The following is a 26551-nucleotide window of genomic DNA, read 5'->3' as shown; positions in this document are numbered from 1 at the left end:
TTCATAAGAAAATGGAGTTTGTTACTAGGCAGGATGTGGTTGGGTGAACAGCATTCCATCTGTATGGATTAGTTTCATTTCTTATTTAATCTATTTGAAATGAGATTGCGGTGACATTGTATATAATAGATTCGACACTGAAAATTCTTTTTGAGGGGCTTATTGTGTTTTGGAAAAAATCGCAATCAGAATTTTACTTATTAATCTGCAACGCATATGATAGGTGATGAAGTGCAGGAATCACACTAATTATGTTACTTTAATCAATTTGGCGCACATTTCCTTCTCCCCTTAATGTGCACTCAAAGACGTAAGCCACCAGAAAATATATGTTATCAAACAAAAACTTCCTAGAAGTGGAAACCTTTCCCCTACCGTTTCCTTCTGGCTTCAATAAATCTATGCACCAGTTATGCATCAATTATCTTATCAATCAATCAATCAATCTTATCAAGCGCAATAGAACAAGGTTTGCATAAAATTGGTGAACCGTTTGACCAGAACCTTGCTATTTCCTAGGCTTTTGCGAAAAAGCATAATATCGAATTGGACAACGGTTATCAATGATATAGCTTCTGTTCCGTTAACAGGCGTCCTATCAATAATGGATTTCCGTGTTGTTGAGGGAACGAGCTTTTCGGGTAGAATTAACTATGGACGAATCCACCTATGTGGACGTTGTTGACCTTTCTACGGCATCGAAAAGTGGTGCCTGCCAATGTTCTCCAGACATCCCGGTTTTGCGCCGAGGTCCACCAATTCGATATCCCTAAAAGCTCTCTGGCGTCCTGACCTACACCCATATAACATGGAGGGATTCAATAATATCTCCTTCTGACCGTCTTCATCAAGAAATAACAGCGTCCGACTCACCAAGTGAGCAGTATCGCACGAAATGGTTGTTGGAAGTACCTGGGTTGCTCGAAAAGCGGTCCTAAAATATACGCGGGCCTCTCCAGGCGAACCACTTTCAGCCAAATTGACCATGTGCTGATTGAACGCCGCCACCTCTCAACCTTGATGAATGTCAGAACATATAGGGGGGTCAATATAGACTCGGACCACCATCTCGTTGGAATAATGCTCCGAGCTCGAATTACGATACCACCTACAATCCCCTCTGACAAACAGGTGAGTGTGGATACTGAAGCCATTCACACCACAGCCCTCCGTAACACATATAAGGGCGAAATGGATGCCGCAATAACGGCAGTCAACAGATGTTCTGGAGATGAAACATGAAAACAAGATCATCACAATCGCCTGAAGAACGTTATCATGGATATGGTCACAAGCATACCTGGCTCCAGCCGTAAAAAAAGTCAAAAGGACTTATGAATTCGGTATCCCAACGAAATTCACAAGGCTAACTAGGCTGACCCTGACCAATGTGCGAGGCCAGATAAAAGCAGCAGGATCACTCTCGAGACCATTCAGCATCTATAATGGTCTAAGACAAGGGGATGTCCTATCATGCGTCCTCTTTAACCTGGCCCAGGTAAAAGTGATATGAGTTGCATGATCCTCTTCAAGTCTATTCGACTACTGGCCTATGTTGACGACGTTGACATTATGGAAAGTATAACCCCCATAAAGCTACATTCATCCAGATCAAGCAGGCGGCGCGAGATCTTGGGCTACATATTAATGAAGGCAAGACGCACTATATGGTGGCAACGTGAGCACGAAAAACCAATCAACCAACAACATCAAATCGCACTGGTCAAACGGAAAGAATAAAAATAGAAGAATACAACTTTGAAACCATTGAAAATTTCTCCTATCTAGAGCCGAAAATCACAACCGATACCAGCTATGACGATGAAATCCGCGCACGGTTGTTGACTGCAAATAGAGCCTATTTCAGTTTACAAAAGCTGTCCCGCTCGAAACGTCTCACCATAGGGTCAAAGCTCTTACTGTACAAGGCAATGATCTTGCCAGCCGTTATGTATTCCTCGGAAACTTGGGTTCTTAACAAAAAAAACTGCAAAATATTGGCCGCGTTCAAGAGAAAAATCCTCCGAAGAGTTTTTGGCCCCCAACATGAGGATGGACGATTCCATAGCCTACATAACCATGAAATCCATGACCGGTACCACGATCGTCTGGTTGTGGATAAAATCCGGCTCAACAGGTTGCGGTGGGCGGGTCACTTAATCCGTATGGACGAGGACGATCCAGCCCGGAAAGTCTATAAGGCCAATATCTATGGTAAAAAAAAAAGACGAGGCAGACTCTGCCTGAGATGGAGCGATGGCGTAGGTCAGGACGCCAGACAGCCTTCAAAGATATCGAATTGGTGTACGCCGGCGCAAAACCAGTTGGCGCCGTTGGTGATAATGATAATGACTCACTCTGACAATTTCCGGAACAATCGACGCACTTAATACTATTATCTTTTTACTACCAGAATATGATGGGCCTCTGGACCTGATTGGATGGGATGAAAAAATGGGGAGGGTAGAGAAAATTGTGGGAACTATATATTTTTTCCATTAAAAATTGGTCAAATGAGTCGAATTTCTAGACTTTGACCCCGTAACGTTCTTCAGTTATCGACTTCGTCCAGATTACATCAGGCAGTGTTTGGGTCATTTTCCATCGACGTTTATCTTAGCCGTTCACAATGAGATGACCGATATGCGCGGTCAACCAGTCGTAGACGTATCTCTCGGGGATTTTGGGGCAAGACGAAAGAAGAGCGATGGGGCGGTAGTTCACAGGTAGTAAAAGGATCACCACTCTTGATGATAGGGAAGATAAGGGCCTCTTTGCAAAGATAAGAAAAGTAGCATTCTTCTAAACTTTTGTTGAAGATAATACACATAGGGAGGGAAATGTGTTGTTTACAATTAAGCAGAAAGAGGTTAGGAAGCCCATCGGGACCAGGTCCGTCATTCGTGTGAAGATTATCAATAAGGAACTCAACTAAGGACCAAGAAGTGACGTAGAGAGCGCACTGGTTGAGAGAGTAAACACGGAAGAGAAGTAAGAATAAAGGAGTTCGCAGGATTGTTGTGAGGAGTTGGCAGGGAATTAGCAAAGTTGATGAAAGAAGGGAAAGATTGGGTGGGGTTACGGGAACAGCAAGTGTGGGATCAAAACGGTTTTGAGTAACCGCGGGCAAAGACGGCCTCGACGCTTAACAATTATATCTTATGCGCCATTTTAATCATCGACTTTGCAGTGGAGGGAATGGCCTTGAATTGGCTAAGGTCGGCGTCGTTCTTTGAAGTCCTTAAGTTCTTCCTCAGAGCACGTTTCAGTCAAATCTTATTAAGGATCTCCGTGGTGAACCAAGTTGGGTAGGAACGAAGACAAGTAAGAGAATAAGGGACGTAACAGGCTGTTGGAAGCAATAGAAAGGCTAATGCGACTAGGCCACTTGAGCATGGGGAGGTTGAAATCTCCCCAGAGGAAGAAAGCGTGAGGAGGAAATTTGACAGTAAGGAGTTCCGTCTGTCAAACAATTCTTCGTAAAAGTCGGAAGGGCTAACATAGGGAACATAGATACAAGATATAACCAACAGGTCGGAGTTGGGCGGGGAGGCACGTGGGACTTCACAATCATATGAGAACCAGAGAGAAAAAGGCGAATTCGACGCGGAGATGATCTTTAATTGCTATTAGCGCTCCACCACTAGAGGACTTGCACAACGCAGCGCGGTCCCTGTCGCAGCGGAAAATGAAATATTCTGCGGGGAGCTCAGATTTCAGTATATTATTATCAAGCCAGGATTCACAAATACAAATGCAGAGCCAGCGCCTCCAGCTTGGTGCATAAATCCTTTACATTCTGATAAAACAGACGTACAATGAACACAGAACGGGGAGGCAGGCGCGGTGCCCTGAAATTTACTCACGGGTTACTACGCCTGTACCGCTTAATAAACATACATTCAGGCCATAAAGAAGGATTGTGTCACATTCGTGCGAATAAGTGACTTTAAAAGAAGTTATCAGTCGATCGTGGTTGCTGTCTTTTGTCCGTTTGACACCAGACAATGCTTTCACCATACCGACCTTGCTTTTTATGTAATCCAGCACTTCGCTCGTAGAAGTGGAGGACGCAAGCCTGAAAACTGTTTTGGTGGCTGGCATGAGTGAATCAAGCGCGAGGATTTAGAGCAGCAATGGCGAGTGGAGCTTCATCGACAACGTTGATAATTTCTCCTATCTAGGGCCGAAAATCATAACCGATAACAGCTACAACTACGAAATTCGCGCACAATTGTTGGCAGCCAACAGAACTTATTTTAGTTTACAAAAACCGTTGTTTTCGAAAAGTTTCGCCACGGGGTCAAAATTCTTATTGTACAAGGTAATGATCTTGCCCATCCTTATATACTCCTCGAAGACTAGGGCTCTTAACAAAAAAAAAATATGTGCACTTAGCCGCTCATTTAACTTTATTTCAACACTTGGGATTCCAAATTACTATGTCCACTGAATTTCTATAATCTTTCGCCAGAGGGTGGCAGCGGTATTGCCGATAACTACAATGAAGCAGTGACAGCTAGCCTACAGAACATTCGTTGCGAAACCTTTCAGCGATGTGACCAGGAATCACTTACAGTTGTCGGATGAATATTGGGATAGGGACAAACTGGCGGCGGAGATATGAACCAGCGTTAAGGCTAGTCTGTGTGATCAGCGAGCAACTCCCAGCCTGCAAGGGGAAATAGAGCAGATGTATCCACGGCTTTGATACATAATAACATATCAGGCTCGATTCTCCAATGAGTTTCTCAATTCGCACGTCGCTAAAATCAGTGACGCTTGGGAGATCGTGAAGTTCAAAATTGTCTCACCTAGTTAGAACAAGCCCATCCTATCTCTGCGCCAAAGCCCGAGGATAGATATGGACGACTGGATGGTCAATAAGGAAGAGGAACCTCTGGCGAACAGCTAGCCTATCGTACTCCAAAAAAAACGAAGACCTCTCGGAAGCATTAAAAAAGGCAGACTACACAGTACGGTTCGAAGTATGAAAGCAAAGGACAAAGTTTTTCCCTCTGCGAAATTGAACGATGATTTCGACCCTGTCGAAGCCAATAATGAACTGTTAAAGGAGATGAAGATCGACCATCTTACGTGGACTACTTTTCTATCTGAATCTGAAAAGACCTTTCCAACCTCTGCGGTGCTCTCAAGCCCAGAGCCAAATGTCGCGGACTTTGGGAAGGCAATTAAAATTGCCTGTATCGTCTTATTGCCGCAAGGGCATAAACAAGGTATATCTAATCTCAGGAAACTGTGCCGAGTGATGTTCAAATACCATAAATACTGTCTGACGAGACATAAGTGAGCAATTAGGACTACCAGGAAATGATCTTGCCAGGAGAATTCTCATTGGTCAACCCTTCTGCGAGGCTCGGTGAGAATCTGGTCACTAAACAGGTAGGTAGGCAGGTAATCTTCTGGTAAAACCTAGAATGGGCTGTATCGTAGCTCCGCGAGACTTATTGGAGCGCATACGCGCCATGAGTCCGCGAGCTAACTTCACCTTTTTTATATTGAATAACTCAGAGTGCGTCTTCCCGATGTAATTAATCACAATTGTGGAGAGACCGTTTCCTCCAAATTTAAGCAAGCCTACCATAAACAAAAATACACAGGTTAATTAGTATAGTTGAACGGTCGTTACTTTACAGGCAACATAGCTTAACCACCCTACTAAATATAGTTGGAGCATTCAGTGCACAAAACCATTCCGCGAGGCTCTAGATCTTCGGGTGTCTTACGCAAAGGATAGTATCCAAGCTAAGAACCAGAATAATTCAATTTGATCTGCAAGGTGGTAACGTGGCCCTAGCTGTGAGTACAGGAACGCTCCAGGGTGGCGTCATCTCCCCGGTGTTCTGGTTGATAGTGATCGCTTAAATTCTTTTGTACTGGACAGAAGTGGGGTGAGGGTGCGCATGCCGACGGCTTGGTGATATTAATGTCAGGGATGTTTTCTTTCGTTGTGAGTGAAATTATGGAAGGGTTACAAGATGCGGTCTCCGCATAAATTTAATCAAAGCATCCTCAACAAACCATGCCATATGTAAACTGAGCTTCAAGAGGAATTTTGCTATGAAATTTCCACCCAAGGCAGAGCTGATATTCTCTGAAATCAGATATGGTGTATTCTCGGATACGCAAAATGTAGCCCAGTCATGCGGTGTTCCAATATACCCCAATGCATTTCAATCGGAGGGACTGAAAATAGGAGAGGCCCTATTGGTGGCAAGAGCACGATCCGAGCCCCAAGCGTAATATGGTCAATCTGATCGACAGCCAAGCAAACCATTAAGGCAGCAGTGAGCACTAAGATGGTGAGACAAGGCAAAAATACGTTGAATAGTCTAACCGACGCGCGAAGAATGGGCATGCCAATGGAGTAGCCAAGCGGGCTCGTCTCTTTATGTACAGTCCTTTGGTAAGCGTAGTATTCGCCCCGCAAGCGACTATGAACAGTGAAATCAACTCGCAATACTTAATAGCCGTCTAGACGACGAAGGTTTAATACCTCCGCTATTACTATGGTTTGACGAGACACTGGTCTATAAGGGGTCGTACCGCTATTTTAATGGTGCTCTATAATTCGATTGTCGAAGATGCGGAGAAGGGGGAAGAACCCTCTGACACTTCCTTCTCGACTGGCCAGCTAGAACCAGACTGCCGACAGCAAATAAACAACTCTTTGGGGATCTCAAGTCGGGAAGCTGCTATCGTTAGTGAATGCTACAGGTAGATCTGAGCGGCCAGATTCTACTCCGCTTGTCCTTCCCACAGCAGACACGGTCTTAGGAGTTTATGGCTTTCAAAGCAGCTCACCACCGCTAATTAGGCTCCTTGGAACGGTCATTTTTGTAATAAACAATTTCTCAAACCTCTACTTAAAACCGGAGTCGATTTGAACTGAACAAAGTTAACATTGCGAACCGTTAATAGCTACTCGATCACATACAATCTACCCATTGAAAAGTTAAGGTATTACGCTGTGCTACGGTACTTTCTTTAGGTTGAGCTGATAACTCACTCTCCCATCTTCAAATATGCATAGAATCACATTCTATTTTTATAAAGTGTGGTCGGCCACATGTACCAAGTTATTCACATTTCTAGGGGGAAAAATAATTCACGTTCCAATTGCATGTCCTTCATAGATTGTTCAATCTATTTCACGGTTCAATTCTCAGTTGCATAGCAATGTGATAACACCGGGAAGGATGTCCGGCATCCCACAGCTGACGTATTATTCTGCTAATAACCTGAACGATATCATGAGAGAGTTCTTGTAGGTTCTATTGAGGACCGTAGCAATAGATCCCATACATTCATATTCGGATAAAAGGAAAACGCGAAAATTTCGCCTCAGGAAATTCAACGAATCTTTTATTTTATTTTGCAGAAAGACCAAAAACAACTTTATCTACTCCAATTTACTTTGTATAAAAAGTATAACATTTTATTACCTCTTCGAATATTTCCAAACTTAGTCCTTTCATACCCCAATAATAGTTAACATTTTGTAAGCTAGTCTTTTCCTACATAAGAATCCTAGTTTTACGTAGGGTTCAGAGCTATATAAAAAACAACATTTTATGTCCAACTTTATTTTGTTCTTTGCTATGCTACGAAGAAACTCATCATATTAAAAAATCTAATCAACATTTTGCCTTTATTAAAGTCGAATCTCCCAGAACAACAAACAGAATTTATTGCTGCATCCCCGGGTTGGGTTTACGAGAAGGAGAAGTCAGTTTCATTTTTACCTGCCAGCTCCAGTATACTAAGCAACCTTGTCTAGAAGCACATGACTTTGAAGCGGAATTATTACAGAAATTTGCTGGTTTCCTATGTGAACCACTCGCATCCACACTTGTGCAACACTCAATACGACCTTGCTGCAAATATTATTACCTCAATGAAAACTCCTGACCGAAGTGCATGCAGCCTTCTAAAACATGCATCAAGGACTGCGTACTCCCACAGAATCGCACTCCTTGGCTGGAGTGCGAGTAATGCAGCACGTAACACTAATTTAAATTTGTATGTCGCAGGATCCGGGTCAGTGGGTCACTACCGGCATCTGTTTGTGTGTATTCTCCCAGCCCACACTCTGAGCCCCAGGTGCAACGTAAATTTGGTATTCGGTGCAGCTCCTCAGCATCTGTGGCGTATCGGACCTCGATGGAATGAATTCTGGTATAAAGTTCGTGATGCTGCTCGGTAACCACAAGTCCATGAAAAGCAAAGATGAAAGTCATTTGCGATTTAGCAGAGACTTTTTGGGAAAATTGGTCGTGCTTTCGATGGGGTTTTGTGTCTTTATTTTAGTAATGGTCTGGGGGTGAAAGCGGAACACACGTTGAATAATAGAAGAGAGGATTTCAAATAGATCCGATTGGGGATGTGATTTGAGCTTTGTGTTAATAGAGATTTCACTTCCGGCAGTGGCTTAAATTGAAAATACGTACGGAGTCACTCGGGACATTTTCTACGTATGCGACTCCATGGCACTCAAATTATTAAAGGTGAGAGCGACTCAACCCATTTCTCGTACACTAATGAGTTTTTGATCACGCATTGCACCTTATTTAATCAAACGCAGACCTTTGGCTTTCCCATGAGGTAAAATAAGCACCCGAGATGCATTACTTAATTTTGTTATGACCTTGAAAGCGTCAGAAAGTCGATGTAACGATCGAAAAAGCGTGCATCAGAAAAATCTGTGCTTAAAACTAAGGCGGGCACGAAGGGCGGAACACCAAAGGAAAACGCGGAGAGACGAAGGAGGACTAGATTGCCAGCTCTGCTTATTAAGCCGACGGAGGGCAAGACTTTTGCGGAAGTCCTTAATGAAATCCGTTACAAGATCAAACCCGAAGATTGAGGAGCAGAGGTGCTTTCCATTCGTAAAACGAAGGGTGATGGACTCCTAGCTGAACAAGGAGGACAACAAATAAAATTACATTCTGTGAAGAGGTCAAGGGGCTTCTGGGAGAGAAAGATTTGGTTTCCAGCCTGGAACCCACCTGTTCTCTGGAAATCGAGACCTTGACTGCCTCACAGAAAAAGACGAGGTAGAAGAGGCCATCAAACGCGAATGTCCGGAGGTAACCAATGTCCGGATTGGTCTCACCTCTCCCGAGGCCAAAAACTCGCTGTGGTGGAAATTGCCGAGCAATACGCCAGGAAGCTTCTAAAAAGCGGGAAAATCGGAATTGGTTGGGTAGTGTCTAAGATACGAATCCGGGGCGTCCCAACCAAATGTTACAGATGTTTGGATTATGGGCACCCATCTGCAACCTGTCGGGGACCTGGCTCAAGGGCAATATGCGAGGGCCGTGGTGCGTCTTATGAGAACGTTACGAAAACTGTGGGCTCGAGGTGGTGTCCAGTCTCCAGAGCAGAACTAGAAAGAACTAGGACGCGGAAAACATGATTCGCGTCCTACAAACCAATATACGCCGGAGTGCAACCGCTCACGAGTTGCTACCGCAGTTCGCTGCGGAGACCGAAGCTGATTTGCTACTCATCAGTGAGCAGAACCGAAACAAAGACCTAGTTTCATGGCACCCTGGCATATCAGGTATAGCAACCATATGGGTCCTGGACGGCACATCGTTAGTGCTCTTACCCCGGGGGGACGACTTTGTCTTAATCTTCGCGTCAGAGTCACTGGTGTCGCTGGTGGACAGGCGGCGAGTTTTGGAAAACTTCTCGGCAAGCGACCATTAATAGATTGCCTTCGTAGTGGTGGACACAAACTCTTCGTGTGCGCCAACCCGGCGTTCTTTCTGTACATGAAACTTTGCGAAAGTGAACACCGGCGGTTTGTCAAAACTCTTGGAACAGGTGTAAATTCAGTCGTAAATTCAGTCATGAACCTGATAACGACGGCCTGCAGAACTTCCATGAGCATGAAGGTATCGAGACGTGGCAAACCTTCTATTTATTGGGGGACAGTGGAAATTGCAGAGCTCCGGAAGAAGTGTCACAAGGTCCGCCACTTAACAAAACGTCTAAGGGACTGGGATGAGGCATGTACTATAATAACAGAGTACAAATCAGCCAAAAGGAGACTTTGCAAAGCAATAAACAGGAGCAAAGCTCGTTGCTGGCAGGATCTGGTTGACCTGGTGACGAGGTGGACCCGTGGGGACTCAGTTACGAACTGGTAACCCGAAAAATCGGGGGTCTGCGGAAGCCCGGTTAATTTAAGGCCGAGTAGATGAGTCGCATTGTACGGGCATTATTCCCTACGCACCCCGTACGGGATGATCAGATCGACTCGGAGAGCGCGGAGTCCGTGGCTGCATCGGAAGTATGGTGAGACTTACTATTTCCTTACGCAGTTCTTAAGTGAGCATGGAGGTTTTGAGTCTTACTTGCACAAGATTGGAAAGGCACGATCTCCGGATTGTGTGTTCTGCAATGGAGTTGTGGACGACGCCCATTACACTTTGCTTTCTTGTGGAAGGTGGGGTGAGATTCGTCAGCAACTCTATTTAAATACAGGCGATCTCTATCCAAACAACATTGTCGAGGGGATGCTGAGGAATGCTGGAAGGTGAAGGCTTGTTGCCCCTTAGGTTCCGGGCCTTCTCGTTGCAAAGAAGATAGAGCTCATTCCCAAGAAACTGGGCGCCTCTTGCCCTTCAAAATGTCGACCAATTACTCGTCTTCTTACAAAGTTTTTAGTGCAATTCTTTGCGGGAACTTCTCTTCTCCTGAGCATGAACGGCTGGATCCTGTCCTGAAAACTGAGCTGTTCGGGAAAAATAAAATCACGGCAACCAATACCTTCGCCATTTAGGGTGATACAATGGAGTAATACCGATTTAGAATTTGTCAATAGACAGGTAACGGTAGTTCTTGCAAACAACAAAATGCACAATAGAGCTGTTGAAACATTGAGCATCACCATCTCACGTCATCAAAAACAATAATCCAATACGCAATTTCTTCGTGAGTTTTTGTATGAGAAATAATTTTCTAGCCGATTATAGTAGGTTACCATCATAGCAAATAATTAAGTGTCTCCTTTGCACTTGAAAAGCAAAGAATTTGATTCCATGTCGAATGTTACTTCAGTCCAACAGAAGATCGGGATGGGGCACGAAGGTCAAATTAAGAAAAAGAATTTATTATTGCCAGGAATGGACATCGAAGCCTCCAACAAATGGTCGATTAACCTTGTATTATTCTATGAGACCGCAGCATTCCTCACTTCGATTCAGGATGCTTCAGTCGCAATAAAAAATTATACACGGTCCGAGGAGCTTCACGAATCCTCAATTACCAACTTCAATTGTAGGTTATTCAACTGTGAAGATGAGACTATCTAGCACATAATATTTGCGTGCAGGATGTCGAATAGTACCGACTACACTAGTCGCCATAACTTCTGTCAGATTCTCCATCAAAATCTTGTGTTGATGTATCACTTAGTGGAAACCTACCATTCTTATTATGATATAACTATACTCCACAGAGAATCTTGGCAAATGATGGGGCCAAACTACTGTGGGATCGCACTATTGGGACCAACCACCATTTTAATCACAATAGACACGATCTAGTTCTTCTTCTCAAGAAAAAACGAGCGTGCTTCATAATCGATTTAGCCGTACCGTTGGACTGGAAAACTGTTGACAAACAGCCAGAAAAAGTCTGGAACTACGGCCCCTTGACGGACGATATAACGCAGACTTGAAGACTACAAAAGATCAAAGTAGGACCCCGTAATTTTAGCGAAGGGATTAGTCCCGCAAAATCTACCCCTTGATCTATGGGCTGGACTATACATGGAGATGCAAAAAGCGGTCGTCCTGGCAACCTGCTCGGTAACAGTCTGGCCTAGTAGGCTTTAATCTTGATCTGTACTGTCTTCCCTTTAAGATCCATATGTCTCTACACATAGGAACCGCCGCTTGCCTGCTTAAAGTGTTTGCGACAATCAAGAATGCATCAATGCATTTTCGCATGGTCGCACACACTTTGCGCATCGTCGCTGGGACGCGGGTTTTTAATTGTTGCACTCAGCCCATCCTTAGGTGGTGGCCCCTCGGACCGGTTTGGCGAGGGAGGGTACGTGGGCTTCTTTTTAACTATATATATGTATACAGACTGACGCACGCTTACCTCAAAGGTAAAGGCTCTTAGCTACTTTCCAGAATATCGCGCGAAACAAGGTTAAAACCGAAGCTATGAAAAAGGAGTTAACCCTATTTTCAGGATTGGAGGAGTTCTTGCGCGGTGAATAGTATCCATGGTAAGAACCAGGATAATCCAATCTGAATTTGGATTCTCCGGTGCTCTGTTTGATAATGATAATGAAATTCCACGGATGGACAAGATGGACAAGAGCGCGGTGAAGGCGGACGATTTGGTGATATCACTAATATCATCATCTAACTAGATGTTTCCCTTAATGATGAGTGAAATTATGGAGGACGCACGATTGCGCAGCAAAATGCAGACTTCCGCGGTTACTTGGATACTATGCTAAGGTAAATTATGAACGAATCATTATAACTGAGGGTCACGAAGGCCTGTATAGCCTTCTACGCCTACAACAAGAGAACGCCTTTAATGTACTCCTACACCTTCGTATTAAATACGATGTATCGTACATTGCTGTCAGACTCCGTGAGTACGGTTGTTAAATAGGAAAGTTTCACCGCCATAATAACACGAAGTACCTCGGAAACTCTAAGCAATCCCAAGCCATACTTCAAGAAGAATTTTATTGTGGGCTACTGTGTTGCGAGGTCATGGCACTGTATTCTTCGGCGATGGATCATAGATGACCTGCAAAGTCATTGCGAGCGTATTCTCGGATCCGCGAAGTATAACCGAGTTGTGCGGCCTTTCATAATTCGGCAGTGTATTTCAAGCGGAGGTACTGAAAATATTAGAGGCCTGCCAACGGCTGAAGCATGATCCGAGCCTCAAGCATAACACAATCATTCTGCCTGACTGCCATGACACCATTAATCCTTTGTATTCAATGACGGCATCCTCCCTGCTGTTGAGAAAGTTCAGGGACCCCATTCGGGTCCTAATCATAGAATCATAAGGGGAAATGTGTAGGCTGACGGAAGCCAATAAAACCATCTGACCCGATCACTTGAGACGCATGCTAGACGCGATCCACACACGATTAGGGCGGTTCGCATTAGGCACTGGCCAATAGGGAAATATACCGCCAAATTGAGCATACTCTGCAATTCGTATCACCGAAATTGGGGAAAGGAGGGAGAAACTCTTAAGCGTTCCCTCTGCAATTGTGTGGCTCTAGCTAGGTCCAAGTTGCAAACGTTAAATAAACAATTGTTCGAGAACCTCAAAGAAATATCTGTGCCGGTTTAGTTATTCTGCCTTGCCCTTCCTATATTTTCCTTCCCATATGTGAATCCTACAACCAGCCATGTGAATCCTACAACCAGCCATGTGAATCCTACAGCCAGTAAACACGAAACCTTATTAAAATCGGTTTACTGCCTGTCTGTCCGTCACACGCATTTTTTTCGGAAGCGATTGACACCAAATTTCGTAGAAAGGTGGGAACTGTGAACGCTCTCGCATATAGTGAATTACATCCTTTTTCATCGAATTTAAGGGGGGAAGGGATTCCCATACATGCAAAAGGGGGGTGTAATTTTTTTCTTCATCAAATATAGTCATGTGGAGTATCAAATTGAAAGTTTTGATTAGTACTTTTCGAAGTTGGTCTTAGTTTTAACATTTCTTGGAAAGATGGGGAGTACGGGCGGTTGAAAGTGATAATTTCTTTAACGAACCCATTCTCAGAAACTACTTAACGGAAAAATCAGGAGGCTGCCATTATATGGTTCATAGGCCCCAAAATACCCTCCATCCCGATATCCCTTCAAATTAAGTTTATAATAATACATTACTATAATTTTTAGTAATTGGCAGGAAAACCCCCCTTTAGTTCCTCCCAAAATCACGCAGTAATGTAGGCTACAGCATACAGTATGATTCCACGAAATTTGGTGAAAACCGCACTATTACTAACAAAGTTATAATAGATCAAAGCTGTCGCTTCTTTGCAAATTCAAGACTTTGAATGTTAATATCACTTGAAAGTGGATATTCTCACCTAATATATTATATGTATACATTACGTGCCACATACTAATGGGACAAATGCACACTCAAATCTGTTTATAAAAGAAATATACAAAACCTTTCATACCTGAAACGACCAGCTTCCGATCTCCCGACTTGTTATGCTCTCTTCTCGATTAAATTCAGTCATTTATTCGATAAAACAAACTTTAATTTCATCAATTATGTACGAGAAGCTCTGTTGAAGTAAAACTTCATTGCGATATGTTGAATAAATCCGACCCTTGTGTAATTTGATTGCGAATTCCTCGGCGTTCGAATTGTTTTTTGAAATACAACCCTTTTAATGCTGCCTCTAATTTGATATAATTTTCTTAATTTCAGGACTTATAGCCGAAGGCAACATTCGCGTGGAAGACCGTTTAGTAGATTTGTGTGCAAACAGACCTATCGAGGTAAGTGTCAGTACATACATACATACTAGTGTGCATTACATACCAATATGAAAGTTCAGAACGATATACTTAGATATCCTTGGTTCAAGTATAACGGAATGATTAAACGTTTTCGTACTAATAGTTACATAAGTGAATAGTCTTGACGACCCTCTACACAATTGACACTTCCTATGTGCATAGTGTACTAATATCGTTTTTAAGGGTTTTGTTTAAAAGAAAACTTTTTTCAAATCGGTCTATATGTCTGTCTGTCTGTCACACACATTTTCCTCGGAAACATTTATACCGATTGACACTAAATTTTGTGGGAACGTAGTTACCATGAATTCACACACATACAGTGGGTTACATTGTTCTACATCGAATTTAAGGGGGGTCACCATACATGCAAAAGGGATAGTTTGTGGAAGGTGCCTAGGCTCCGAAATATGCCTCATACCGACATCTGTTCAAATAAAGTTAATAATATGATAGTATATTATGCGGAATACATCATTTTTCTTGGCATAGGCTTGTTCCGGATGGAGTCGCGACCGTCTCTAATAACGATGTAGCGTATTACAGAATGGCTGTTTCGGTCGCAGCTTAAGTTCTCTTTAGCATGAATTACATGACCGTACCATCGAAAGCGTCGCTCTCGCAATTTTTCGATCGCGGATTTCCTCACTTCAAATGTGATGATATTGATCCAACGCAACATGTAATTTCAAGTCAATTTTATGATAATCGTGTCGATCATCGGCACAGCAGCAGCTGCACACATCACCTCATTACTCACTTAATCCTCATATTTTGACGTCCTGAATGTAAGCATGCGGACATTTTCATTCGAAGATCCTTAGCTTTCACAGTCAACTAGCAGTCAAGTTAAACTAAACATCGATAGATCGCTCTGGCCTTAAAAAAGAAAATGATCTCATGCCTTGTAAGCGCTTTTTAGCACGAATTTAACATGCTCTTTCAATTGGTAACATTGGTCGAGTTGTACATGCAGGTATTTAACAACTTATCCTCTAAAGTTGAACTTGCACCCAGTTGCCTTCTTATGTACCGGGCAGACTATCAGGTCATCAGCGAAGACCAATAGTGACCACTGTGAAATTAAAGTTAAGTAATTCGCTGCCACATACCACAAAAAGTGTAGACGCATTCACTGTTTCCTGCCGCAAGTTACATTTCATCCGTGATTAGAAAGCATTTACATGGCTGTCCTTCGCCCCTTAATGGGAATAGCGCGTTCACTACGGCTACGTGTCATTACTGAAATACGCTTCAGTTCGCTGCTAAGATTTCCTGAGGCAAGAAAATCCCTCCTCCATTGTTTTGCATCATGTTCTCGTGAAATAACCATCGGTCGGTCTTGGATAAAGGATTCCATTGAATGTCGTAGCCAGCAATCAAGTTAGGTCCTTCTCAATGTTTAAGCTACTCACCACGAATTTTGCCTTCTTATTTATTCATTATTTTTATTTTATTATATTTGTGACGTAACTACAGGGATTAGCCTAGACTGAAATCTTTCCGTCAAAGTCTTGCCTTTCCAAAGTACAAAACCGCTTAGGTCCAAAATGTCCAGCGTTGGGATTCTCGCTCGATTTGGAGAAAGCTGACATTCTGGTTACCCTGGATACCTTATCAAGTCGCAGGGACACATTCGAGAAACCAGTGATAATGCGTTTTCGATAGATTCATCCACTTACAGTATTATTTGATTAGCTAGCTGTCTCTCCCAGATCTTGAAATATTGCCCCTCGCAACCTCGCTAACTTACACCAAATAGATTTAGTTTACTGTCGTTCAGCCCAGAACTATCTTCATAAGAGGTGAGGTTTTATGAAAACCGTTTACGCCCATCGCATTGCCGCGTTTTACCCTCTCCATTTGAAGTCACATGTTTTAATAGTAGTGCTCCCAGTTCATTTCGCGTCGTCATCATCATCAACGGCACAACAACCGGTATCCGGTACAGACCTTCCTCAACATTTTAGGCAGAATCTGCCACGTCTTCCTTTTCTACCACAGATTATACGCCCGCCTACCGTACCCTGTTGAGAAAGATTTTATCCACAACCAGACGATCGTGGTATTACTCACAAATTTCGTCGTTATACAGGCTACTGAATTGACCATCCTCATGTAGGGATCTCGAACTCGGTCAAGAGTTCGCAAGAACCCAAGTCTCTAAGGAATACTTGGGAATTGGCAAAACCATTCTTTTGTTTGTATATTTAAAAGTTTTAAAAGCAACAGTTTTGTGTGCTGAAATGGCTCTGTTAGCTGGCAAAAACCGTGTGCAGATTTCATTATCGTAGCTGTTATCGCTGTTATCGAAGTGCTACGCGCCGGCCTCGTTCAAGGTGCCTAGGTGTATCGGCGGCAGTTCAATGCGTCGCCTGAGGTGTTCACACCGCCGGCAATGCAGTCGGTGGTCCTTGACTCCGTTGTGCCGCCCCATCATTCCGTCCCTAGTCGAAACCGTACCGGTTAAATGGAAGAACCCGTGACGTGATCACGCCAAAAGGGCTACGGAGAGAACCACATGCTTCACGGACACTTTTTTGTAGCGTCCCCCGATTCGGCGAAGGCCTTCAGCCTCATTTTGCCCCTCCACCCCCGAACGTCGAACTTGAAGGAGTGCTCTCGTCACTTTAGGACTTTAAAGGGGCCCTCATAAGGTGGGTACCGCGTCTTCCAAGGAGCGTCCATCTTAATCAGGACCTGCGAGCATGTCTCGAGATCCCTGGAGGTGTCGACCTGCTGCGTCGTATGTCGGAAAGGTAGAGTCGGCAGTAATTTCGAAACCGCGTCCCTGAACAGACGCAGCATGCTGGAATTGTTTAACCCTAATCGGGTACCCAGCATAAGATTGGCGGGAAGTCTGGAATTCTCTCCATATACCATCTCCGCCGAGTATACCGTGCACTACTCTCGATGGACTGTACGAAGGCCGAGGAGGACAAAAGCCAGGGACTGCGACCATGACGGATCGTCACCAGCCATTAAGGCGGCCTTCAACGTCCGGTGCGAATGTTCCAGCATCCCATTGGACTGCAGATGGTATGTAGTGATCCTGTGGCGTTTGAAACGCAATGTTAGTGGAAGGCATTGCTTCAGGTCACGGCGTAAACCGATCGATGATTGTTAGCCAATACTTGTATCCGTGCGAGTCTCGCAAAGGGCCAATGATGTTGAGGTGAATGGTGTGGAAGCGCTTGGTTGCCCAAGTAAATACCCTTGCTTAGTACGTAAGCGTATTGATCTTACACTTCTGGCATGCGTTGTACTGTCTGGCCCAAGAGTTCACCTTCTGCTTCATTGACAGCCAGAAGTATTTTACGGTGACTAGCCGGTTCGCCATCCTGATGCCTGGATGCGCGTGCAGTGTGTTCGCCGTGGAATACGTCCTTGCGAAAATCTGAAATCTCGGAGGATAAGTAGGAGTTTAAACCGAGGATGGGAAACTCCTTGAATTTGTATTTGAACTTTGTCCTCAGGCTCTGAAGCTCTGCGTCGGGGCGGGGACTGTGACCCCCAAGATTCGTGGCAACGACTTTGTCTTTTCCAGACACGTGTTGGATATCGTAAGTCAACTGGTTGATGAAGCTCAACTGCCAAAGTTGACGAGAAAACGCTTTGTCTTGGGATTATTGACCGTGAACATAGTGAACGGCCAGCCCTCAAGGGAGAAATGGAAGTATTTAATGGAGAGGTTTGCGCCGAGTAGCTCACTATCGTAAGCACTGTAGTCATCATGTTGAGTTGGGTTGAGTTATTTTCAAAAGAAGTTCAACGGTTGCCGCTGTATCTGAGGCATATGGCCGAAAAAATGCCAGTAGTCTAGCTCAACAAGCTGTTGTTTGACGGTTTTGTCTTCTTCTTTGAACGTTTTGTCTTCTTCAACCTTGTCTGGGTCTGGTTGAATTTCGTCATGTGGACGATAAATTTCAGCTGTTTCTGTATGAAAGCGCATTTTTCAACGTTTAGAACGAGCCCAGCCTCAAGGAGACATTGAAAAATGCGCTCGAGATGGCCCAAATCCTCAGATTGGTAACAAGAGGCGACCGAAACATCATGCATGTAGACAAAACAGAAGTTTAAATTTCGTAGGACAAAGAGAATGGATCTTTGAAATGTCTGGGCAGCGCTGCACAAACCAAATGTCATCCTGGTGAACTCGAAGAGTACGAGAAGAGTGCAGATGGCCGTTTTCGGTATGTGTTTAGAAGTAACAGGGATTTGGTGGTACGTCTTGGCTAGATACAAGGTCGTGAAAACACGGCAGTTTGTCAGTGAGTGCGCAAAATCATGAGTGGGGTATTGGTCGGGAATTGTCTGAGCATGCAGACGCCTGTCATCTCTGGCTTAGGGAGTGGATATTACCAACAGCAATTGAAGGTCTACAAATAGCAACGAAGATCACCTAACTGATTCATTGCAACCGCTAGCATCTGGGTTGATAAGGGACGCACCTTTGAGAAGATCAGAGAGCCGGTCGTGTTGATGTAGTACTGCATATCGTGCTTAACCGGCTGGGAGAAATTACTTTCAGTAGTAATGTTGCGATATTTTCGGAGGAGTTCGCGAATCCGAAGGTCTGCAATGTCCTCGAAAACAGTTGAAAGAGTGTCGTTTGCGCAGATGCAAATTATTCCTGGCGACTTTAGAGAGGTTGCGGTGTCTATTAAAGCTTTATTCTGCAGATCCACCAACAGCTCATAGTGACACAGGAAGTCTGCGCCTAAATAGGGGTGATAATATATGCCAAACGAATCGTCACAAAAACATTCGGCGCAATCCGTAAGTGCGGATGGAAGAGGAATTCGCGGCAGCCAGTCGCAAGTTTTGCGATATCAACATAGTTTATTTCGTTATTATAACGTTTTTATTGAATAGAAAATATATTTTTAAAGAATAATTAATAATTTAATCTTCTCATCAAAAGCTTCTGCCTATTTACTCCAGTTAACAATAATGTTCGCATATTTGCAAAAATCTTCCTAAAACAGATAATATGTAATTCGAAGCGCATGGAAAGAAATTACTGTATGGTTCCATGTAAAATGAGGATTCCTAATCGCAACTTAATCTAACTTACCCTAGTCGTCCATTCGCCCAACATTACACTTATTCCAATAGTTACTCGCTCCACTTATCCTCCTATTACCGAAACAGGTGACTACCATCCACCCACAATTACAGATAATCAGATTAGGATTTTCCCCGTACGAGCAGGGTGTGTATCACTACATTCGTTACACCGCAAGTGTGTACCGAACATCCCATTGAAATTGGTAGGGTAATTACTTGTGCTCATGTAAACATATTATCGCCCAGTCACATTATGGTATAATCTACACATTTGTGAAGTTGTTTCCGTTGAAATTCCATTAAGTTATAGACCATCCTAATGGAGAGGGTAACCTTGAATGTGAAAGTTTAATCAGTGGCACAAACAAGCGAGGATGTTTGGTGATGTATGGGGATGTAATACAGTCATGTACCCAGATATGGGCAAATATTTATATATGTCATTCAACCTTGGTAAAATGCTTGAAATTATTGTGACCACGCTACTGATTGATGGATTGTGATTGCAGTGTGATAATGGAGCTGATATCAGGCCCATTACTCTGACCTTTAGTGCCTTCAAGTTAAGATCAGTGATACCTGCACCATTAAAACCACGCTAGCAAGAAAGGACTTGGATCACGGATCAAAGCAGTCTAACATGTTTTTATTGCCTAATAACTGTTACACATTACTCAAATATATTTCGTCCCTTTTTCATCGGAATGTGAGATTGAAAAAGTGCGAACGTCTAGACGGCAGTGTCAATCATTATTCTCAAATGCGTGAGATTATTTTTATATTTATTTTCAAAGATTCGAATCGCGATACAATTACCACAGTGGAGTCCTCGTTCCTGCTCGGCTTCAGCCCAAAATTTCAACTTTGAACGTGACTCATGTCTCTATTGGTAGAACTGTGGCAGACACAAAGCGTCAATAAAAAGCCTTGATCACTCGTCCTTAACGTATTCCACACGCACAGTAAATGTAAAAAGGAAAATATGTCCTTCGTCGACGTAGCTGCGATTCAATCCGTGACATTCACGCACGTCTTCTCAATTTGAATTGCCTTTTACACCTCCCTTGAAGTGATTATGGAATCCCTGCATTATGGGCTCCTAAACATCAGTGTAGTCCTTTTGCACACCGTGCTAGCTTAGTCGCTTTGTAGAGTCTCCCCCAAGGTATTAACTAGTGACATCAAAGCATATGTATGTTCACCCAGGGGGTCTTCCAAAAGTCAATCTGTGCCTCATCTGGCCAGAAAATCTTTACTATTAACGATGTTCTTTGCTTAAGCCAAAGGGCTTGCACTCAGTTTCATTAATTTCGAGGTCCTTTTATTTGAAAGTAACTGTTGCTATTTCCAACATGGGGGGATTCTTTTCTGGGATAACTTGAAGTGAATAGTCGCCACTTAATTGCCGCATCATTTCTCATCATTATCACTAAAAACCACTCACCCAGCAATGAACGGGTCACCATTATTCCTGCCCGCCAAGCAAAACTTTCGACTTCCTCGGCAAACACCTGTAGTCATGTCCATTTATCAGCCGTTCCAGTTAGTTCTTTACACCCTCACATTCTATTCTTGTTAGCACCTTCCTTTATAGCAGGTAATCTCAAAGGCCCACCTGTTACACCCTTCAAGGGTTTTATTAAGTGCCATCATCGAATGAGTTATTGATTTTTAAGAGTGCTATTTGTGAACGTTTGAAGCACATGTTCAGCGAATTCCGAAGGAGCGAGGGAAGGGAACGGAGACTTTAGCTCAGTGAAAGCAAAATAATATTTACTGCCCCGAAGACAGTGTGATGAATGAAAGTGGGAAAACTGAAGGAGCGCATAAGGATACTATTGAAACTGTTTTACTTTCTAGAGGGGAAGAAAAGCATCAAGTTCTGTTTTCCCTTGAATGGAAAACACGTGGAAGCTATTGTCTTAATGCTCATCAAAGAAACAGACACGTGCTGATCAAACACTACTAAAATTAACTATATCTGTAAGGGGAACTATTGTCACGTAATTGCAATGAAGGGTATATGAAATATTGTAATATAGCGTTGCTTACTGGAAGATTATGGAACTTGAGAATTATTCCGGAAAAATCAACCATCAATGATACCAAGCTGTTAAGTGGGTGAAGCGACCGCATCCCCTAATTTCCGAAATTAAGTAGCGTACAACTTGTGTTATCTACTGAGTCCTTCCATCTATTTCGAAGTTTTCCTGGTAGTCGTTTACCTTTCATCATGACTTGCGAGTAGTGAGTAGTGAGTAAGCACCTGAAAATATTTTGACGTCCATACGTTTTACATGGCCTACCCAGTCTCGATATGGGTGGCGGTTTTGGTTCTTCATATAATAGGTACAACTCACTGTTATATTTACCATACGCTCCCATTGGATCTAGGGCTCTCCTGAAGAAGTCTGTCCGTCTGACCGTCTCTCCCTTTCTATTTGTTAAGGTGGTGGAAATCTTCAAAAGACATTGACCCATTAAAACCTGACGCATTTTTTGCGACTTATCCTGGATTAGATCACAATCTTCTTTCCATGCTACCATTCTCCGCATAAAATTTTCCAGTGATAGCATGTCACTTAGATTTCTCTCTTCTTCCACAAACTTCGGAGATTGCAAGAGTATGTGCCATGGATCCTCTGAGACCCCATCGCAGTTTAGACAATCAGGCTAGCTGTCTAATTTGAACCTGTACAGGTGCAGGCGGTATCCCCGAAGGCTCATGAGAAACAGGATGGGATTATAATAATTCCCGTGATTTCTCTCCAACCCCTGCTCGTTGGCAATGATCAACCAGTATGTCACTCAACTATTTTCCGGAGAATGCTCTTGTCATTTCTGATGTTTGATGCGTCCCTAGGTGAAGGCATTACAGGATGGACAAATATCATCTTCGAGAATTCCTATTGTGAATATATGTCCAGCTAGTGAATTACACGCAATCAGAATGCCTACAAAATTTCTGCAAGTGCTGTTCGACAGAATAATCTTAGCAGTATGTTTGTTTGGTTCTAATAGGAAAAGTTTGGTGTATTTAGTAGCATTGCACAACGCTTTCCATGCCACTTAGCACAAATATATATAACTACAAATTGTGATGCGCCTGCCAAAAAAAGGAGAAAAAGAAAACAGTATGGTAATCTTTAGAAAGAGCACGATCGTCACTTATGTATCTACTTAGAGACAATGCGACTCTTTCCACAGGCTAAAAGACTGCTTTTTAGTAAAAAAGGTTATGATGACTATAGGGAGCGGATCCACTATTGACGCGTTTAGCTAAGGCAGGAATAAAAAGACTGCAGCATCCAATCGATGAGAAAAATTATACAGTGAACAATAGTTATTACGATAATTGATGATTGCTAAAACTGGTTGAAAACTGGGCCGGTTCGCGGGTGTTGTAGATGTAAGACTAGAAGGACTCAAAGTTTCTTCATGTGAAAACCGCCTCCCTACTGGCTAGAGACTCCTTTCTGGACTTAGTTATCAATGGCTTTACTGAAATAAGCAAAGGTTTAAAATGAGCGAAATCAGGTTGGGTTCCAAAGGACTTATTTCTTCTTTACTGCCAGAGTCAGGCGGAGCTTTTTAGTATTTCCGCAGTGATTCAGAATGCATAAGAGGGCAGGGACCTGGGGAAGGAAAGGACGCAAAAACGAAACAGGTCAGATGAAATAGATTAGTAAGAGCCCTGGGATTGGTCGCATGATAAGTGAGTTAGGATGAAATCCTTATTGATATTTGCCAGAGCTGAAGCATGACGAAATTGCCCCTTCGAAGGTAAAACTTAACAGGCCACGATGATGAACATCGGGAACGCCGTAAGCAGGAGCATCTGGAGATTGAGAATAGCAACCCTTGTGTTACTTTTCTTCTTAATATGTTGATGACTCCTAGCACATCAGAAATTATATGCTTGGCAGTGGTTTCTTCTCCCCATGTTGGTCATAATTCTCCTTTAACAAAATATTTATCGTTGCATGCTTTGTATATTTTTGTCAAATTTGACTTACTTGAATCGGTTGAACTGGCTGAAATTCACTGGCTTGCCGATTCGCAAATTTTCTAAAGTCCGCGTTTCAGGCTCCGCTTTTAGAAATTTCTGCATTAGATAATCGAAGAAGCTCGTCGCCGTTCCGTTCTTGTATCCGCAAATCTCTTAGATCTTCTCCAACTTCAACCTATCAGGTTTCAAATGGTTCGGTTCGAACTGCATGCAATTTAGAAGTTAGTATCTATCAAATTATAGACAGCTGCTGTTATCTTCTCGGCTTTAGTCATGTGAAAATTGAAAATTGAAATTTTTGTATACGACTGGTTAATAATTCCAAATTGTTTTATATCATCGTTCTCAACGACCAATGGTGGTAACCAGAAGAAGTTTTTTTCCCGTTTGACCCCAGTTGGTTCCTTGGTTGTCCTAAAACTAATATCTATCTTCTCTAGCTAAAATTTCATGATTCTGGTGAAATTCTCAATCTTGATACGTAGGTTGTTGGCTGATTTTTCTGATCCAGCTCTTTGACCGTTCTAAAGCTGGGAAAATTTGGAACACGGGATTATTCATTCATCCTCTAAGCATATCTTTGCTGCTTGAACCCAAGTTTTCCTAGAGTTGAATCAAATTTGCATTTCTGATACCATCTTCCGGGTGATCTGCTACAAGGACGAATCATTTATTAGGTTCTTACTTGTAGCCGATTATCAGGTCGTCGTTTGATAGCATTTCATTACAAGGAAATGACATGGTTTTGGACGACCATATATCAATACCTACCTACTTCAGTTTGCTAATTTTGCAGTAAACCATCTTGATTCGGTATCCCGACCAAACTGATAAAACTGACTAGGCTAACCTTGCCCAATGTGTGAGACCGGATCAAAACATCAGGATCACTCTCGAAACCATCGATTATTAACCGGGGTCGACATAGGAATAGGCCATACATTCTAACGGGAGGCAATATCCTTTTCAAATCTACCCAGCTATTGGCCTATGCTGACTATATTCACATTATGGGAAGAACAAGTTGAACAACCTGATGTACCGTTTACCTTTATTCAGATTCAGCAGGCGGCGCGAGATCGAGGAACGCACAGCTCCCTCTACTCAGCTGCAGCAAATCAAAATGGCCGCGCTCTAATCTTTCAAGCTTCGCTTTCTTCCCGTTAAGGTTATAAAGGCGTGGTCCTCGCTCAAAGAAGCCTTAGTAAAGTGGCTTCAGCGGCTTCGAGAGGCGTCCGTCCTAACCAGGACATGTCTTAATTAGGATATTCGTGCAAGATTCCCTAGACATCCAAGTGGAACTAGTGGCAGCACTTGCACCCAACAAGTGCAACTCCTAGCTTCTGCGATGGCAATGTACCCACCTCAGAACAGATAGTGGCTGCCCATAGTGTTGATGTGCGGCTGAATATTACGCTTAACAGGTTCAGAGAGACTACGATCAGAAATGAAGTTGCTGTTTTTTTCTTAAGGGAGTCATCCCGTGTGTCGGGTTGAAGAAATCGATTCTTTTTTGCATGAATTGTATCTATAGATAGTGGAGAATATGTGGGCAAAGGGATTTTCCGATATTCCGAGTCGTTCAGAAATTACAGTATTAAACAGGTAAGGAGTTTGTAGCCGCGGCTAGAGTACTCGATGAGAAAGAGCATCGAATCTTCTTTTATCTGTTAGTTTTTTACCTGAGCCTTATAAATTCGAACACAGGTATAAATATAAAAAGATGGAAAACCAATCAATTTCCTAAACTTATTTGCTGTTTGGAATAAAAAGGATAATTCAGTCTAGAATGAGCACTGAAAGGCTTTCAAGCTATACTCAGTTATATTTTGCTGTAAGTGTTGTGCTGTTTGTGTGTTCAGTAATTTTTTAAATGGATCGTACGAAGGGAGATCGCTTTAACGTTCAACGTCGTGCTCGCACTGAAAAACGAGCATTTCATGGGAATCGATACTTATCAGAGAAGAAAAAGGACTTCGCATTAACATCAGCAAAGAAACTTTTAGCAAGCATGGATGTTCCAATTGCGACAAGTTTTGTATATTGTATATTGGATTTTGCTGCAAATTTCGCGGTATTTCTGCAAATAATAGAATATACGTAGTAGTAAACAAGTCGGGAAACCGGAAGCTAGACGCTTCAGGTACGAAAGGTTTTGTGTATTTATTTTATAAAGAGATTTGAGTGTGCATTTGTCCCATTAGCATGTAGCCCGTAAAATATGCATATATTATGTGAAAATATCCACTTTTAAGTGATATTGACATTCATAGTCTTGAATTTGCAGACGAGTGACAGTTTTGACCTAGTATAACTTTGTTAGTAATAGTGCGATTTCACCACATTTGGCAGAATCATGCTCTATGCTGTAACCCACATTGCTGCAAAATGTTGTCATTCTAGAGTGAACTTAAGGGGAGTTTTACTTTCACTTACTGAAAATGATAGTAATGTACTAAAAAAAATGTACACCCTTCTTTTGCATGTATGGGGACCCCCCTTAAATTCGACGTAAAAGGATGTAACTCACTATATGCGTGAGCGTTCACAGTTCCCACCTTTCTACTGAATTTGGTGCGAATCGATGCAACCGTCTCCGAGAAAGATGCATGTGACGGAGAGACAAACAGACAGTAAACCGATTTTAATAAGGTTTTGTGTTTACACAAAACTTTAAAAAGGAATGTTGAGAAAAGAATGGGAACGCGGCTTAGAAATTCAAAGAAGAATCACAAAGGCATTGGTGGCAAAGAGGCTGGAAAATTTACTGATAAGGTTATTAACTTCACTTTTTGGGCTAGCTATTCGTCGACACGCAAATTCGATAGGAATGAAGCAAGAAATTTGGGCAACTTTCTTCCATAAATGTTCTACAGACGAAAATCCTAAGCATCAAAATTGT

The 26551-nt window shown here is 42.8% G+C and overlaps 1 protein-coding gene across 5 annotated transcripts in view; it reads left to right on the top strand.

The window, feature by feature from the left end:
• Positions 1-26551, top strand: part of LOC119657361 (otoferlin-like) — a 375508-nt gene that overhangs the window by 266684 nt on the left and 82273 nt on the right. For all 5 annotated transcript variants that reach the window (XM_038064236.1, XM_038064235.1, XM_038064234.1 and 2 more), the window contains one exon: positions 14479-14549. In XM_038064236.1, coding sequence (XP_037920164.1) covers positions 14479-14549 — 71 coding nt within the window. The remainder of the gene's footprint in view (positions 1-14478; positions 14550-26551) is intronic.

The sequence above is a fragment of the Hermetia illucens genome, chromosome 5 (genome assembly GCF_905115235.1).
Source record: "Hermetia illucens chromosome 5, iHerIll2.2.curated.20191125, whole genome shotgun sequence".
Lineage (NCBI taxonomy): Eukaryota > Metazoa > Arthropoda > Insecta > Diptera > Stratiomyidae > Hermetia > Hermetia illucens.
The sequence above is the reverse complement of the archived record's forward strand: the minus strand, read 5'-3'. Positions and strand labels throughout refer to the sequence as shown.